Source organism: Trachemys scripta, chromosome 9 (assembly GCF_013100865.1).
Source record: "Trachemys scripta elegans isolate TJP31775 chromosome 9, CAS_Tse_1.0, whole genome shotgun sequence".
Classification (NCBI taxonomy): Eukaryota; Metazoa; Chordata; order Testudines; family Emydidae; genus Trachemys; species Trachemys scripta.
In genome coordinates, this window is record NC_048306.1 from 39,482,874 (window position 1) to 39,500,941 (window position 18,068).

The following is an 18,068-nucleotide window of genomic DNA, read 5'->3' on the forward strand; positions in this document are numbered from 1 at the left end:
CCGGCTGGGCGCTTCCCCTCCCAGGCTCCAGCTGTGCTGGGGAAGCGCCGGCCAGGGGCGCAGGGTCTGGGGGCTGCCCGGCAAACCCTGAAGCCGGTAGCCCTGGGGCAGCCCTTTCCCCCTGGCTGGGAGTGGGAGGAAGGAGGGGGCGGAGTTAGGGGGAAGGGGCGGAGTTGGGGCGGGGCTAGGGGTGGGGAAATGGGCGGGGCTAGGGCCCGTGGAGGGTCCTTTTTTTTTTTTTTTTTTTTTTTTTTTATTTTAGATATGGTAACCCTAGGTGCATAGAACTGGCTACCAGGGCTTTACAGCACCCCGGGATTACCCCGAGATTGGGGCAATCCCCAACAACCCTGTGCTCTTTGGACCATCCGAGTGGCACAAAGGCACTGGGTGTATGGGCCAGGATCTGGCCCTTTTACCCTATGCAGCGGCAGGCTGTCGAGAGCAACTGCCTGGCTGATTATATTTTCCAGTTAAATTAAATGACCCACTAGACACCTTTTTAAAGTGACCAGCCCCTGCAGCCGGACGATAACTATTTGAAATTCCCATCTTGGCTCAGCAGAGCCCTTTTACTCAGCCAGAGGGAATCATGCTTCCCTCCTGTCTGAGGCCAGCCTTGGGCACAGCAAACCCCCAGGAACATCTGCTGAGCCAAGCCTCTGGCCTCTCTGATTGTGCTGCCTTCATGTTAGTTTTGGGGGCTGTCTGCCCAGCCTGTGAGGGCGAAGGGATTGGTGGGGACTGTCTGTAGGAAGCAGGGATTTCACAAGGAGAAGCTGCCATCTCTGCAGGGTGGCGCAGTGCCATCCATTGCCCTGACACCTCTGTGGGTGTCAGGAGAGGGTGGGGAGGAGCTTGTGGGGTCAGAGATGCACACAGAGCCGAATGCTTCGGCACCATGGTGGATTCAGAAGGCAAGCGGGTGGGTGACTGGGCAGAAAATCAAGGTAGTTCTACTAAAAATAGACCTGGGGCGTAACAAGGTTAGGCCCCAGTGCACTCACTTGTGTTCCCAACACTTCCTCCTCCCTTTTGGTGCCTCAGCTCCTCTTGCCATCCTTCGGGTGGTCCTTCTCCTCTCTGAGGTTCTGAGCTGCATGGTGCCCCTGCTTGGCTCCCTGGGGAACCGCAGCCTTTGTTATGGAAATCCCTGATCTAGCAGAGGACAGGGTGTGTGGTGGGAGTGCATGGCTGGAGGTGTGAAGTGGGAGGTAGCAAGGATGGCTGAGAAGAGGGATCAGTCTGAGATGTGACTCTGATTGGATTCTCCATCTCTTCTGTCTCCTCTTCCCCTCCCTCCCTCTATGGAAATAGCTTCCGTGCTGGCCTGCTTCTCAGTTTTTCCTCTCCTTGCTTCTGCTGCACCTATAAAGAGAACAAACTGGGGGAGGCTTTTGGGACAAGCCGTGCTGCATGTATTCTTCCCTGCTAAAATCCTCCTTGGCCATCAATGCCTTCTCTGACACCTGGCTCTTATACAGTGCTTTACATCCAAAGAGCTTTACAAAGGGGGAGGAGGGGCAGTGTCATCATCCCCATATTACAGAGGGGAAACTGAGGCACAGGGCGGGGACGTGACTTGCTGAAGGCCTCTTAGGCAGCTGGGAATAGATCCCAGTTCTCCTGAGTCCCAACCCAGTGCTCTATCTGCTTAGCTATGCTGCATCCCCTGTGGCAGTGTGAGCTGGGGAGCCCAAATCATCTTTGTGCTTCCCCTCCACTCCCACCCCAGAGAGAGTTGATTGCACCACAAATATGAATGAATTTGGCATTCTTTCCCTAGTGCAAACTGGGGAATGGAGATGTGGGGGGGCTGTGACTTATCCAAGGTCACTCAGTGAGTCAGCAGCAGAGCTGGGACTGGTACGCGGTTGCTTTTCTCCCCAGCATTTATTCTCACCGTCTTGCAGCCCCATGGAGAGCACCTCTCTCGACCTGACTTACTGCTGCACCTAGCCAGTGTGGCTTTGTTCTGTGAGGTTTCTAGCTTCAAAAGAGCAGCTGCTGGGGGGCTGTGGCTAGACCCGGTGCCCATCTGATGATATTAATTTTCTCTAGGGAAAAGGAATTGCGCTGTTTAAAATAAATCCACAGTAAAACTCTCTTGGCTGGAGAAATATGCTCCTTGAATCCTTCCTGGGTTGGTCTCCAAACTCTCCATTACCAGAACTGCTCCCCTCCTGCCTTTCATCTTTTTTTGTTACCCTTGGGGCAGGGCCCATAGATTTCCCTCCCCTCCCCCATTGTTGTTCATTAAGTATATTTGTCACAGACATGCCTAGGGACTACCCAGGTTCATCACCCCATCGTGCAAGGCACTGTACAGACACGCTAGTAAAGCTCCATGTACATTTACAATGTTCCAACCACCCAAGCCAGACCCTGCATGCACCTCCTGGATCCCTGGGGTTTTCCCCACTTACCCCTTCCCCACATCTAGACCAGATCCTCTTGTCACGTTGGGTGCTGCTCTTCAACCAGCGGCTGGCTGCAGAGTGGTGCGAAGTCCCTGTCACATTGTGCTCGGTGGCAGAGGCCTGTGGGCCAGCCTGCCATGGAGACTTTGTGAAGGGACAGAACTATCCTAGGGTTACCATACGTCCGTTTTTTCCCGGATATGTCTGGCATTTTGGCAATCAAACCCCCGTCCGGGGGGAATTGCCAAAAAGCCGAACATGTCCAGAAAAATGCCGGGCACTTCCCCTCCTGCGGCGGCTCTGCTCCTCCCCTGACTCTTCAGCTCTGTTTAAGAGCCAAGCTGCCCGAGCGCTATGGGCTTCGGGCAGCTTCCTTGCCTCCGGACCCCAGCCGCTGGCCGGGCACTTCCCCTCCCGGGCTCCGGCGGCGCAGGGTCCGGAGGCATGGGGGCTGCCCGAAGCCAGGCAGGAATGGGTTACCTAGGGAGGTGGTGGAATCTCCATCTTTGGAGGTCTTCAAGGCCTGGCTTGACCAAGCCCTGGCTGGGATGATTTAGTTGGGGTTGGCCCTGCTTGGAGCAGGGGTTGGACTAGATGACCTCCTGACATCTCTTCCAACCCTAATCGTCTATGTTTCTAAGAGACTGTGACTGTTTTCTTTTTAAAGGCCCACAAAGGCTGGTTTTCTGAGTAGCCCTATTGCAGAAAATTGCTCTGAAAATGGCAGCGGGGAATTCATTTTTGTTGAAATTTCCCAGGGGAAATTTTCAGCTTTTTTCCCTGGAAAAAAAATAATGGCTTTTGATTAAAAACTTGACATTTTCTGTGTGGACAGAACACTCTTCATGAAAAATTCTGAATTGAATTGAAAACCCAGTTTTCCCTCAGACAGTTCTGGTGGAAAAATTTTGCCTGGCTGTACCATGTATACTGTGCTCTTTCCTATGGACACTTTACTTCTTTCTTGCTCATTTCTTTACTGCTGAATGTAGATGTGAGAGAGAACATGCTTTTTCCCCTCCTACAGGAATTTTCCATTTTTAATCACTATCAGAATCTTTTTGTCTCCTCCCACCAGCTAATTCTTAAGGTGTGCTGTTGCTTGGCTTCTAAAACATAGCATCCATTTTTTTTTTTTATATTGATTACTCTGCCATTAGCCTGCTGGGTGACCTTGGGCACTGCATTGCTCTGAGCCTCAGTTTCCCCAGTATCATCCCCATTTCACAGATGGGCGCGCTTGTAAAATGCTTTGAGGTCTGCCAATAAAACTCACTGTATGAGAGTTAGGGATTATTCTTACATTTGCATCTTAAATTGTGCCCACCATGGCAGGATGTGAGAGTGTGTTTGGTGTTGATAGCTTTCTTTCAGTGCCGTGCTGGCGCTTTTTTTATTGTGTGACCTCCAGGCTGCCAAAGTGAGGCTGGGAATGAAATGACAATGTGGCCATTTCGGGGCCTGGAGGTGAACCGAGCCCCATGTGACCTGAGCTTCATGGAGGCCATCAATCAGCGCATGCAGGTGCCCAACAGGCTGAAGATGGCGGATGAGTCCAACCTACTGGATGAGGAGAGAAAAACTGAGGAGCTTCGCCCTTCCTTCCGGATGCACATCCCTGATAGGCTGTCGCTGGCAGGTGATGGAATTGGCCGGCTTTGATTGGACATGGACTAGCACAGAGCATAGAATGCAATGGACTCGGTGTAGCATCCGCCATTGGCTGATCCTGATGCGCTTTGCCCTGAGTGGGGACAGAGGATTTGTTTCTGAGAATTGCATCTGCTGCTGCTGTGTGAGGCAAAAGATCTCAGTGTCTTCCTGTAGCATGAGGGAGGTGTGAGGAGGAGTGTTAGAATGATAGGGAAAGAGAGTGGGAAGTGATGTTCATCACACACTAGTAAAGGTGCCAAAAGGCCCAATGGCAGGGAGGGAATGGGCTCCAGAGAGATGAGAGGTTACACTTTCCAAGTGTGGAGAGAAGATGCAGCAGGAAGAGGCAGGAGAAGGTAGCTGTGCAGTATGGAGGTTTAGCTGGAGCAGCATGAGTCCATGGAGAACTTTGAAAGCCATGTGGGAAATTGTGGATTAGGTCTGGAAGTGTAGGAAGCTAGAGACAGTGATTGAGGCAGGACTAATATAGCTTTCTAGGGCAACAGAGTAGTCCTGCTGCTGCATTCTGGGCCCTAGACAGCAAGGACCCAAGAGAGACTGCCTTTTCTAAGAGGAAGTGCAGGAGATCTGAATAAAGCAGGCTCAGGGTGAGGCTGGGTTCTGGCAGTGCCTGTGGAGGTGGTGACAGGCAGGTTTGCAGATGTGGGAGCAAAAACGTTTGGGATCCAGAATTGCTCTGAGTGTGCAGCCTCAGGGGCAGAGGGCTTGAGGTAGTTTAGTGAGCGTGCATGCACTCATTAGAGATGGATAGGGTGGTGGAGGGAAAGTTCTAAGATCCTCTTGGTGCCACTCAAGCTGGCTAATATCCTTGAGTCCCCGCTTGGGGGAGGCGGAGCTACGACCCGCATTATCCATATCTTCCCCCTCTCCACCTCTTAGTAGAATCTCCTCCTTGGGATGCCAGGTAAACAAGGACCCAGGGCCCCTACTCTTTGAACACTAACTCCTGAACCGCAGTGTACTAGCAGCTTTGGAGCTGTATAGTAAGTGACTTTCCTTCTCTGTGCTTTGAGAGGAAGGCTGGCTTATCCTCTGCACAGCTGGTGGTGTGTCCGAGGAATGCTTGTTTTAGAGACTTGGAGTTAAAACTCTGGCTATGAGGCAGCAGTTTGAACATGCTGACATCAGTGCCCAAGAGCCTCTAAGGCCCATGAAAACAAGTAGAGCCGAGTAGGGGCATGGTTAGACTTTGCCTGAAGCAGTGAATGTCTTAGTCAGAGGAGTTTTGTCATTGCTCTCAATTCAGATTCCGGGCCATGTGGGTGTAAGAATTCCGGCATGGGATTTCTATGTGCCTGTGGGTGAGTAGTGCCTGTTAATGACACCTGCCCCTCTTTCAGCTAAGCAGAGAGTGCTCCAGTGATTACTGGAGGGAGGTGGGGAGGAAATCCTGAAATGGATTTCTATGGGACAACCCGGAACAGGCACTGGATAAAGACTGCAGACAATGACTGTCAAAGCTGCAGGGGGGTTGGGGGGTGGTTTGGTAGCCATAGAAACAGAGTTGCTTCTCCCAGGGATTTGGACATCACTCCTCCTCTTCTCCTCTGCCCCCCCCCCCCCCCAAGTCTGAACACAATGCTGTTATGTTCTGGGACGTATGCAAATGTTTCTAACTGCCCTCTTTCCTCTCTGTAGAGATGATGGATGATAGTCGAAGGCCTCTCCTTTTGGACCAGCTAAGGCAGCACCCCTCTATTGTGCATACGCTTCAGGACCCCTCCACCCAGCCCGCAGGATTTGGGGAGCTCCTGTTTCTGGACACCACAGCCCAATCAGGCACCCAGAAACGCAAACGATCGGTACTGTATCTAGAACAGATGTGGGCACCCATAACAAGGCAGTCTCCAGGAGAAAAATTCCTGGGATAGTGAAATGTCCCCAGTGTCCTCTTCCTTCTGCGTCCCATAGCTCACCTGCTAGTGCCCCATACCTGTGATGAAGTCCTGATTTTAAGTGACAAGACAGACAACGTGTAAAAGGAGAGCTCCCACCTCTGCAGAATAGATTGATAGGATGACTTATGTTGTGGTTGACTCCTATGAACTCTGGCTCTGTCCAGAGCAAGAGATCGTTGGAAGGGTTCTCTCTGAATTCATTTTTGCCCCACCACTAATGTCCACTGCTGTTATCTCCTCTGGGCAGAATGTGTTCTGGTGCCACTTTGTTTCATGTGGTGTGTCCAGTGCTTAATTTGTAACGAAAGAGGTGTCGGAGCTCAAGCAATTTTTTTTACAGTCCTAACTGATGCAGCAAACCTAGAGGTGCTGGGGCTACAAACTGCCAAGCCTAGAGGTGCTGGGTCTCAGCCCTGGCACAATTTAAGCACTGGGTGTGTCCCAAATATAGGCCAACTGGGCTGTGGGATCCCTTTTCAACCCTCCTACTGTGTCAAACAGGAAAAGAAGTTTAGTTTTGTCAGTACTTGGGATCAAAACATTATTTTAAAAAATCCAGTATCTGATAATCCAGAGATAAATCTTACTCTAATACAAAACTAACCTAGAAGAAATAAGCTGTTTCTGGTTCTCCAATGCTTACAGTTAGAGACTTGCATCTTTAGTCATCCAGACCATCCAACCAGGCCTTCTCTAAGGTGCCTTCACCCATTGGAGCGCTACAGGAGTGCTAGGATATGTAGAGCTTAATTTCTTTCTCTTCAGAGCTCACTCATTGATCTAAATGCCAGCTCCAACTTTTCTGGCTCCAGTCAGGCCCTGGCTGTGAAATGGAACCAAGGGAAATGCTTCCACAACTGGCTGTGAAAGGAAGCTACCAAATTTCATGCAGCTCTACTGTGGGTGATAAGGGAATGCTGCTGCTGGGAAGGGACGACATTGTGTGGGATGGTCACGTATGCACTTCAGGCCCAAGGTCAAGGTTGTTTTATACAACCTGATGGTAGCGAGAATATTTCCAAGAAAGGTTGGATCACTGGGCCGCCTTCTCCTATGGAATGGCAAAACTCTATTTGTTTCTCCCCCGTCCCAATGGTATATTTTAAGCCACCTCCGTATGCTGTGGCAGGAGGCTAGTCTGTGATCAAACCAAGGCATAAACAGGTCAGTCTAGCCTGGCTGTCTGAGCCAAATGAAATGCAAGAGAATAAACAAACTTCAAACGAGGTCGTATACAAATTCTTTCAGCTTCAATAAGGGGTTTCATTTGAATATGATGTTTGCATCGAGACGGAGTCCTTATTCTGTATTCTCGTGGAGCAAGGCTGATCATGGGCAAGGCTGGTGTAGAGATGTGTTCTGGCATATGCTGTTCCGGGATCTAAACACAATATGTCACATTAATACCTTTATGGCCTGAATGACTGTATAATTATGACATAATGTATTCTGTGTTGCACTGGATAAGAAGCGGGCTAAGATAACTACTGTGTAGGCTGGGAGGCTGTTGCATAAATAGGTTATTATTCTGCTACCCCAGTGGCAGAGTATGAATTTGAAATTGTTGCCATGGTCCTTAATCAAGGCAACACTCCCATTGATGCCAGTGGGTCTTTACTGGAGTAAAGACCATGGGATCAGGCCCATGTAGCTGTGAAAGCACATTCGTTTAGCATATTAACACTCACTTGGCACTGCAGTTTCACAGTAGCTATGGTGGGGCTGCAATAGAGCTGTAGCAATTCTATTGAATTACTGGGGTTGTTGCCCTCTGCTGCCTGCTGCCCCTGGCTGATGATGGCAGAGCATAGGGGATGCAGTGGGAACATTGAAGAGGAGAATGACTCAGTGTCAGTACTAATCCTCTCGTTTTGTGTATGCGTTCTAACAGACCCACCATGGCAGACTGCGGAAGGAGAGAACTCCGAGCGAGACTCCCCAGATCGCCTTGCGTAGCATGAGCCGGAAGCCTGACCGGTGAGAACTGCCAGGGGCTAATTCACAGGCTGAGCATTCAGCCTCTTACTGTGTTCAGATGGTCCATCCGCCCGGCAGCACTCTCACACTATGGGAGGCATGATCCCCATCAATCTAAGGGTATTGACAGGCAGCGGCATGGAAGAAAGGGACCAAGCCCATGTTGGTCAAGTTCTAGTGAAATGCTCTTATTAAATGATGTCCCAGCATCAGATGATCCATCCTCTCATGTGTGATCCTCCATATGAGGTGCTCTCAGCTCACTGAGGGCTCAAGGCCTTGTCAGCACTTGGCCTGACTATCATGCTGAAAGATGTGGCTGGTGCCTGGTCAGCCTTAACCAGCTCAGGCTGGACAGGCCATGTTTCTCATAGCCATGCTGACCTCCCTCGTTGATCTTTAACAACGCGCTGGCCTTCTCTCGCACTGTCCATCTGAGAAGGCTGGAACTCTTCACCAGCAATATGTTAAGACTCTAGGTGTCATCTCTGTTTTACTGAGCGGTTGCCCCAGTGTTACACTAGCACATCCGTATTAGAGCCAAGGATAGAACTCAGGTCCACTGACCCCTGGAAACACAATCATCCTTCCCCTTTTGCTAATGCTGTGAAGGCTATGAAGGCTGACTTTCTGTGACATCATTCACAGAAGCTAATAGTTGGATACCACCGTGGTGAGTGAGGTATAAGCAGATGGGTCACCAATCTATAGTCTCTGAGCTGGTGATCCTGGTTGAGTATAACTATCATAGAATGATAGCAACAAAGAGCTTGAAAGATAATTTAATCCAACCCCCCACTCCAAGACTGGACCAAGTATATCTAGACCTAGACCATCTCTGACAGGTGTTTGTCTAACCTGTTCTTCCATCATTGGAGGTTTGTGGGTTCCATAGCCTCCCTTGGTTACCTATTTCAGTACTCAACTATCCTTAGACTTAGAAAGTTTTTTCCTAATATCTAATCTAAATCTCCCTTGCTGATTACTTCTTGTCCCATTTTCGGTGGACCATGGAGAACAATTGATCACTGTCCTCTTTATGTATAAGGGGGGTAGCCGTGTTAGTCTGGATCTGTAAAAAGCAACAGAGTCCTGTGGCACCTTTGAGACTAACAGACGTATTGGAGCATAAGCTTTTGTGGTTGAATACCCACTTCGTCAGATGCATGTACACCCATGAAAGCTTATGCCTCAATATATCTGTTAGTCTATAAGGTGCCACAGGACTCTTTGTCCTCTGTATAACAGCCCTTAACATATTTGAAGAGTGTTGGCAGGTCTCCCCTCAGCCTTCTAGTCTCAAAATTAAACATGCCCAGTTATTTTAACCTTTCCTCATTGGTCAGGTTTTCTAAACCTTTGATCATCCCTTTTTTTTGTTGTTGTTGGTTGTTGCTCTCCTCTGGAGACTCTCTCTCTCGTTTGCCCATATCTTTCTGAAAACATGGTGCCTAAAACTGGCCACGATACTCCAGCTGAGGCCTCAGAGCTGAGCAGCATGGGATAATTACTTTGCTGGTCTCGCATAGGAGACTTCTGTTAATACCCCCCAGCATAGTATTAGACTTTTTTGCAGCTGCATCACATTCTTGGCTCATAGGGAATCACTGATTGAATACTGCCTCTAGATCTTTTTCAGCAGTAATACTGCCTAGCAAGTTATTCCCCATTTTGTTGTTGGGAAGGAAAAAATAAAATGCACAAGTGCAGTACTTTGCACTTGTCTCTATTGAATTTCATCTTGTTGAATTCAGACAAATTGTCCAATTTGTCCAGGGCATTTTGAATCCTGTCCTCCAAAGTGCCTGCAATCCCTCACAGCATGGTGTTATCTGCAGATTTTATAAGCATATTCTTCACTTCATTATCCAAGTAATTAATGAAATATTAAATAGTGCAAGACCCACAAAAAGACCCCGTGATGGACCCCACTAGATACACTCTCCCAGTTTGACAGCAAACCATTGATAACTACTCTTTTGAGTATGGTCTTTCAACCAGTTGAGCATCCACTTCATATTCGTTTCACCTAGACCACATCTTGCTAGTTTGCTTATGAGAAAGTCCATATGGGACTGTCAAAAGCCTTTGTAAAATCAAGATATCACATCTACTGCTTCTCTTTCCTCCCCCCCCCCACCCCCAGTCCACTAGGGCAGTAACCTCATCAAAGAAGGAAATTAGGTTAGTCTGGCATTTGTTCTTGACAAATCCATGTTGGTCATTACTTATGACCCTATTGTCTTCTAGGTGCTTACAAACTGATTGTTTAATAATTTGGTTCAGTATCTTTCCAAGTATCAAAGTTAGGCTGATAGGTCTATAATTTCCTGGGTCCTCTTTGTTCCCTGTTTAAAAAACAGAAGGTACCATGTTTGCCCTTCTCCAGCCCTCTGGGACCTCACCTGTCTTCCATGAGTTCTTGAAGATAATTGCTAATGGTTCTGAGATTAAGTGTCCATTCCATGATGCCTGGGTGTAAGTGAGACGGTACCCTTGCTAACTACATTCCACTGTAAGACTTGGTGCCATCATAAGGATACTGAGAACAACCCAATCCTGGGTCCCCTGGCGCACCGGTGTATAGGGAGGGGAAATGCAGCACAGAAGGGAATAACCAGAATGATTCTGTATATGCCCTGCAGGCCAGGCATAAGCCCACTACCCAGCCCCCCATTCCCCCAGGATGCCAGGATCTACTCTCCACAGAACATTTTCCAGATGGTGTACTTCCTGGGTCACCTACTCTTCCACCGTGTTAAGAAGTCTGCCCGAGACCAAGCGCAGCCCAGGTGACTGTCTGGCTTGCTTCAGGCCTGTATCCACACAACTCTGTGTAGGCGCTGTTGCTTTCCTCAAAGACATAACATGGCATGAAGTGCGTGTGTACTTTTTAACCCATAGGGGGCAGCACAGCAGGAGAGGAACTGTTCAGAATATTGTCTTGGGGCCTTTCATGCTCTTTGTTGCTTTACACCCCAAATTGCTAGCCTATGATGTCATGGCGAGGGGAAACTACCTGTGCAGTCAGCCTGGACCAGCCTTTGAGTGCAACCCCCCCTTATACATTAAAGACACTCTTAAATATATTTAACACCATTATAAATGCAGGAGGCAAAGGGTTTGGGGTGGAGGCTGACAGCTCACAACCCCCCATGTAATCACCTCGTGACCCCCCTGAGGGGTCCTGACCTCCAGTTTGAGAACCCCTGGCCTGGACTATCTGAAACTCTGAGCCAGGCCACCTGCCTCTGCTAACATCAATAATTCCCTTGACTGTCCCAAATTAACTAAGGCCTCCTGTGACATGCACGTGACTCCAGCTGTTACCTTAATGTTACACGAGTGCTAGGGTTCTGCTTTTATGCTGCCTAATTGATTTTATCAAATGGGTTCAGGGCGGGAAAGGGACTGAAAATCCAGAGCTATTTGGCAGCAGATTCCATGATCTTGAGCCTCTGACATGGGTTTCTGATCCAGCAGCTCTCTTCTCTGCAGGGTTTATAAGCTTTTTAGGCTCCCAACACCAGTGGCTATAACTCAGTCATCCTTCAATTCCCTTTCAGGATTCTGTTAAGCTGAGCTATGCAGTCCCTGGAATTTGCACATCTGTGTTGTCAGCAGGCTAGGACCACTGTAATCAAATGATTTTGAGGAAAGACAAGGGAAACAGAAGTTATATTGTATAGACACAAAGTGACAGTCAAGCAGCTTTAAATGTGTGAATAACGTTCTTCAAACCTGGCTTGTTTTTGGAAGTCTCTTTTCTCTACAAAACCAGCCTAGTTTGAAACTGAGTTTTGGCTATTTTTTTTTTTTTCCTCTTGGGTGAAAAGTTTATGTTCACACATAATACAAAATTACAACTGATTTTGCTCCATTGTTCATAACCAGAAATAAACCTTTGGTAAATCTGCTGCTAGATAACAGTCTTGAAAGTTGTCACTGGAAAAAGGGAGTTAGAATTAAAGGTAATTTTCAGTCTATACCATAATGGGCACTACCTAGACCTGGCATGATTTTTTCAATGAAAAATTGTGGGTTGTTTCAGTTGTTAATATTTTATGTCTGGAGACATCAACACTGCTGCATCACAAGTTAAAAAAAAAAAAAAAAAAAAAAAAATTGTCGTATTATAGAGCGTTATATGAAGATATAATATTGATCAGCATCCATTTCCTTAAACCTCTTCATACTGTCTTGGATTGTGGTGTTTTCCCCAGAACAAACTTTGCGAACTAATTCAAATCCACAGAGATATCTTGTCTGTTTTATATGTTATCAAACATAGTCCACATTTTGGGCCAGAGCCTCTCAGACCAGGTAAATGGAAGCATTGAAGTTAGTGGAATGACATCCATTCATACCAGCTGAGAATCTGGTTTTACAATTACAATGAAATGTTTGGAGCACTGTGTTAGAAAAGTTGACTCTGCAAATGGCAACTCCCTTTTACCCAGCCTATCCCCTCTAGTCCTGTCCGCTGACTTTCCTGAGACAAAGCTGTTACTCACAGTAGCCCTGCAGAATCAATGCAGCTATAGGAGAGCGAGCTGGAGTTCTTTCTGTGTCTCACATTCATAGGATCCTAGAATATCAGGGTTAGAAGGGACCTCAGGAGGTCATCTAGTCCAACCCCCTGCTCAAAGCAGGACCAATCCCCAACTAAATCTTCACTACTGGTGGTGTAAGAAGCAGACAGAACACGGATGGATTTTTTTTTTTTTTTTTTTAGGTCTCACGTAGAATTTCTTCTGAAGGCAATAAGGTCCTTTGCCTAGTGAAGTGACTCTGCTGGGGATCATGCAAAGTAACTAGAGAACCCTCCTTTTAACAGAGATCCATGGCTCATGCACTGGGGCAGATAATCACCATTTGTCTTTTTTTTTTTTTTTTTTAAATGGAAAAAATAGCAGATTTATAAATTATGGACCAGATCTTCTTCTGATTTACACCAGCACAGATCCATAGAATTCAGTGGAGCTATGCCAGTGTATGCCAGCTGAGGCCTTGGCCCTGATTTGTGTTTTCATGGGCCATTTTAGTGTGTGTGTGTGTATGTATATATACATACACACACACACACACACACACACACACAAATTGGTAAATATCACATTCTCTATGCTCCATATGTCTAAGCTCTATAATGAGCTTCTAAGAATATAGACATGGCTGTATAACACTACCCATTGCAGCATGCGCTGTATATTTCACAATGATGGTAACTGAGAGCTGCATGTTGATAGGATTTAAGTGGCTGTGGTTGTGGTTAAAAGACATGATACATCTTCACAATAACATCTGGTGTTTTTTTTTTTTTCCTCTGTTTTTTGATTTCCCCATCCAACAGGTGTGCTTTTTGCATGGGTAACCCTTCCCTCACCTCTTCCTGTCTGTGTACACGAGCTGATGTGATTGCATTCTCTTGATCTCTGTTTGCACATTTGCATCTCTCTGTTTTCTTTCTTCCTAGCTCCCAGGACACAGGGCCAGCCTCAGAAAGCTCCCTGGAGGAGATCGGCGTGACTGACATTATAGCCATGAGGAAACAGGTGAGAAGGAGAGGAGACGTTTTGCAACTGGACTCTGTGAAAGCTGCCTAAGGGATAATGAGAGCAGGTACTAGTAGTGGGCTCCTCCACAGCTAGCGTTCTTTAATCCCAGCTTCTCCTCTTACACTGCCCTTGTGGGTACCCTGGATATCTGTGGACTCCTCTTACAACCAGTGCTCCTATACTCGAAGCTGGCTGTAGGGATTAGGGTGACCAGACAGCAAGTGCGAAAAATCAGGACAGTGGGTGGGGGTAATAATAGAAGCCCATATAAGAAAAAGACCCAAAAATCAGGACTCTCTCTATAAAATCAGGACATCTGGTCACCTTAATAGGGATTTTACTGTCCTAAAGCAGCTGGGAAAGTGCTTGACCCTGGTAGACTCAGTCACTGACATTAAATGGCCCCTGTATTCTGCTGGACCCTAACATTTTGTTTCCTGCTGTATTTGTGTGGTCCAGATGACAACTCTTTCCACACCAGGACAGTCTCTCCTGCTGGGAGAGGTAGACCTGGAGCAGCTGTGAGCTCCTGCGCCTGCACTCTGTGCTGTTGGACCAACCCTACAGAGACCTCTGCTGGTAGAGGCTAGGGGCAGCTTCCTTTATACCCTCATTTGCTGCATAACTTGTTACTGACCTGGCTGCTTTTTCTGCAGTTGAACAAGATTTCGGGGAGGCTGCGGACTCTGGAGGAGCAATGTACTGGCTGGCGTCAGAAGGAGCTTCTGGTCTACTCTATGTTAGTCTCTGCATGTCTCATCAACACCTGGCTTTGGCTAAGGAGATAAAGAGCCCTACCTATCCCAGGAGAGACAGCTTGTGTGTGTGAGATGGGGAATCCTCACTAGAGCACTTATGAACAGTAAACTCAGTGTGCTTCTTAAAGTGACTGGCCCTCTTCTTCTAGTGTAGATTCCCTGCAGATCTGAGACCTTTGGCCCCCGTTGAAGTGAAGATGAACAGACGGTGATGTACCTGCAATGCTGGAGGAAATGGGGTGGGGGGAGGAGTGAGAACTGCAGGGCTGGGTTCTCTTGCCTCTGCAGCCAGTGACTATGAGGAGATGTTTGGGAGGGGTGAAGAAGGCTTGCTTATAAACAATGAATTTTGGTCTGTGTCCTGCAGCCATGTTGCTTTGGGCTGTGGCTCTATCAGATTGCTACTGCTCTATAAATATTAACTATGGTGTTGTAAGCTGGGTTGGGTCAGTACCTGGATGGGAAGCCTCCAGAGATATCCCAGGTATTGCGAGTAGTAGCCTTGGTCGTTCAGTAGGTGGTCCTCTATTTCCTTGTGATCTGAACTGGCACCCCAGCCCGCTGTTAGGGGATGCTAGGCTGCTATTGGTGCCATCTTTCAGAGGAGAGACAAAACTGACATTCCGGGCACCTGTGGCCATCAGAAATTCACTGCATTTTGGACATAGTCAGCCCTGGTCTTCTGGCTAAATTCCAGCCAGATAACTAAACTTTGACTCCTTAAGATTCCCCTGCAGTTTTATTTAGGCCCTTCTACATCTCCTGCCCTAAATTTGTGTTGGATGGCTGTGCACTTTTAAATGGTTACTATGTCTCATCTCTGGGGAAGGCTGCATTATTTGTGGTGGGTGAAGCAATCCATATTTATTTAGCTTGTAAGACATAGTGGTATCCTTGAGGCTGCCAGGGGATCTGTAAGACCATTGTCAGTGTTTAGGTGCCTGGACGATGACTTTGGTATTTGGGTGTAAAGGGGGGATAAATGGGATCTCCTGCTCAGCACAGATCAGCTGGATAATAGAATGGTTTATCAACTCTTGTAGCACCATGCATTCCAGGTGCTGGGCTGGGATAGAAAAGAATTGTTCAGGCTCTGTGCTGTGGTAACTGATGTGGAGCTGTTGTCAGTAAGACATACTGAGCAACGGAAGTGGCCCTAAGATGCTGACCAGGACAATTCTTGGCTCATTATTGGCTAAAAAACTGTCATGTGGTGAGTCTGGAAACTGCAGCCATCTACCTTCTTGGATCTCAGCAATCTTCTCTTCTGGAACAATGGTAACCATTCGGCTCACGTATGCAAATCACTTGCTTAGCTCACTTGTAACCAACCATGTTTTTTTGCAGAGGCATCTAACTTCACCCCTCATTTCGAATGGTGGCTGTATGCAGCGATATTTATATAGCGCCAGCATGATAAGCACTTTACAGACCTGTAGGAAGACAAGAACCTGCCCCAGAGGGCTTGCAGTCGAAACAGACAAGGTACAAATCCAAGAAATGGGATGGATGGTATGTAGCAGGAAACAATTGAACTGAATGGTGCATTTTAGTGTGTGCACTTATATCGTATACTCTCACAGCAATTCATGGTTGTAGTGGGGGACACTTCCAGTTAGAGGGGGGTGTGTGTGTGTGTGTGTGTGTGTGTGTGTAATCATTACATACACCTACATTTTGGGCCAGAATTTTAGCCAAGTTGTAAGCAGGCCTCTCTTATTCCATCTATAAATAAACATGGATGCAGTTTAGGTCATTTAGATATGTAAGTACCTGATTTACTGGCACAAGTATGTAGAGGTTTAAATGACTTACATAGCCAGGGCACCTAAATAATCGACCCATAAATAATTGTGGGTGCAGACTGTGCCTCAGGACTGACCTGAGAACATCAAGATTTATTACAGCAGAAGCTGAGATCTGCTAATTGTTCAGCTGTCTCATCACAAAATGATGGTGAGTGCCTGGGGTGGGATGGCTGTCTGCCTACAGGTGCTTCCTGCATCTCAAGGTTAAGGGACATGGGTGAGGGAGTATAGCAGGGATCTTCTAGTGCTTTTGTCTGGGTTATTCTAGGGTGATTAGATTTTTAGTCTGCAGGGCTGTCACTCCAGTTTCTCTCATTTCTTTTTGGGTGGGGCCCCCAAAGGGGACCACCCATTCCAACAGGGATCAGATGGGCCTGCTCTTCTCACTGTATCACTCCAGTTGCATGTAATGTCAAGAAAGAATCTGCTACTATTTTGCTGGAAGTGTGTGTACTCTTGTGGTGGTCCCCACCCCTGAGAAGAGGAGATGTTTGCGGTGGGAAGCCGTGCTTCCCAATCCAGGCTAGAGACTGATCCTGTGGGGCGTCCAGTGCCCTCCCACTCTTTGAAATCATTTGGAGCAGGGGTCACTCAGCAACTTGCAGGATCAGGCTCGTTATGTCTACTCAGAGGGCAATTGGTGAGCAGCTACCAGGGGTGAAATATGGATTTATTTTGTATAAGGCAAATGTCCTGCTGATCGTATGTGTGTATAAATCTGGAAATATCAATCAATAAAATGCATTTTTAAACAAAGGCATTGTCCTGTGCTAGCAGCCCCTTGGATAAGGGTGCTATGACCCCACACCTCCGAAACCTGGATCTTCCCAGGTGACTAGTGCTTCTCTGCTCCCACTCAGTAGCTTGCTATGAAGTGATGGAACAGAGAGACCATGAAACCTGAAGCTACATCAGGGATGCCTTGCCAGGGCCCTGATTGGAGGAACACAGGGACTGCTGATTGGTCAGGGCTTCCTATTTAAACCCAAAGAGAGGTATGGGGAAGTGTCTGCACAACTAGAGTGACCAGACATCCTGCTATTAGGGGCTTTGTCTTTTATATATGCAACTATGCTGCCCCCTTCCCAGGTCCCCCGATTTTTTACACTTGCTATCTGGTCACTCTCTGCACAGTTAAGCTCTCTGGCTGGTACATTGGAGCCTGCTTGTCTGACTCCCTGGGTCCTGCCCTGTTCTGACCCTTGCCCCTGGGCTCTAGCTCTGACTCTTGGTTTGACTCCTGCTGTAGCTACTGGACCTGGCCACCTGCGTCCTGATCCTGAGAGGTGGCCTCTGAACCCACTCACCCAGTGGTAGGGTGACCAGACAAGAAATGTGAAAAATCAGGACAGGGAGTAGGGGGTAATAGGAGCCTATATAAGAAAAAGACCCAAAAATCGGGACTGTCCCTATAAAATCGGGACATCTGGTCACCCTACCCAGTGGTGTAAGTAGAAATCCTTTCTTGCCAGTACTGCACTCATGGGAGGGATATAAGCAGGGGGCATGTGACATCCTCACATGACCCTCCATGTGACTCCGCCCTGCCCCCAGCCCAGGGACCCCATGCTCTCCCCATCCCCTCTGACACTCCCCCTTGTATACACAAACATCAACATGCTTAACTATTCACTTCCCCCCCCAATATATAGCATTCAGTCTGTTTATATGGAATATGGGAGTTAGGTGGGGAGCCATTTCAGCATATGTGTGACATATTAAAAGACAAATTTTAAGTAGAACTGTATCCTAAACTTTATGATATTGTACCCAATCATTGCATTTCAATGGGGGATTCAACTTCCTTTATAGGAACAGAACAGACTCCTGAACCTCTTACCCATCCACAAAAGTGGTCCATAGTCATGCAAATAGTCCCATTAAGGGTTTACAGGAGGGGTTTCAAACTCCTGGCCTGCGGGCCATCTGTGACCCACAAGCCTCCCCAATGTGGCCCACAGGGTTCCAGCAGTTT

At 47.6% G+C, this 18,068-nt stretch overlaps 1 protein-coding gene across 1 annotated transcript in view; it reads left to right on the top strand.

Moving 5' to 3' along the window:
* Positions 1-16,849, top strand: part of LOC117882434 (mitochondrial fission factor homolog A-like) — a 21,820-nt gene extending 4,971 nt beyond the window's left edge. The window contains 6 exon segments of the mRNA XM_034780645.1: positions 3,832-4,059; positions 5,733-5,896; positions 7,884-7,969; positions 10,615-10,761; positions 13,446-13,524; positions 14,184-16,849. Coding sequence (XP_034636536.1) covers positions 3,832-4,059; positions 5,733-5,896; positions 7,884-7,969; positions 10,615-10,761; positions 13,446-13,524; positions 14,184-14,315 — 836 coding nt within the window. The 3' untranslated portion in view covers positions 14,316-16,849.
* The last annotated feature ends 1,219 nt before the right edge of the window (positions 16,850-18,068 follow it).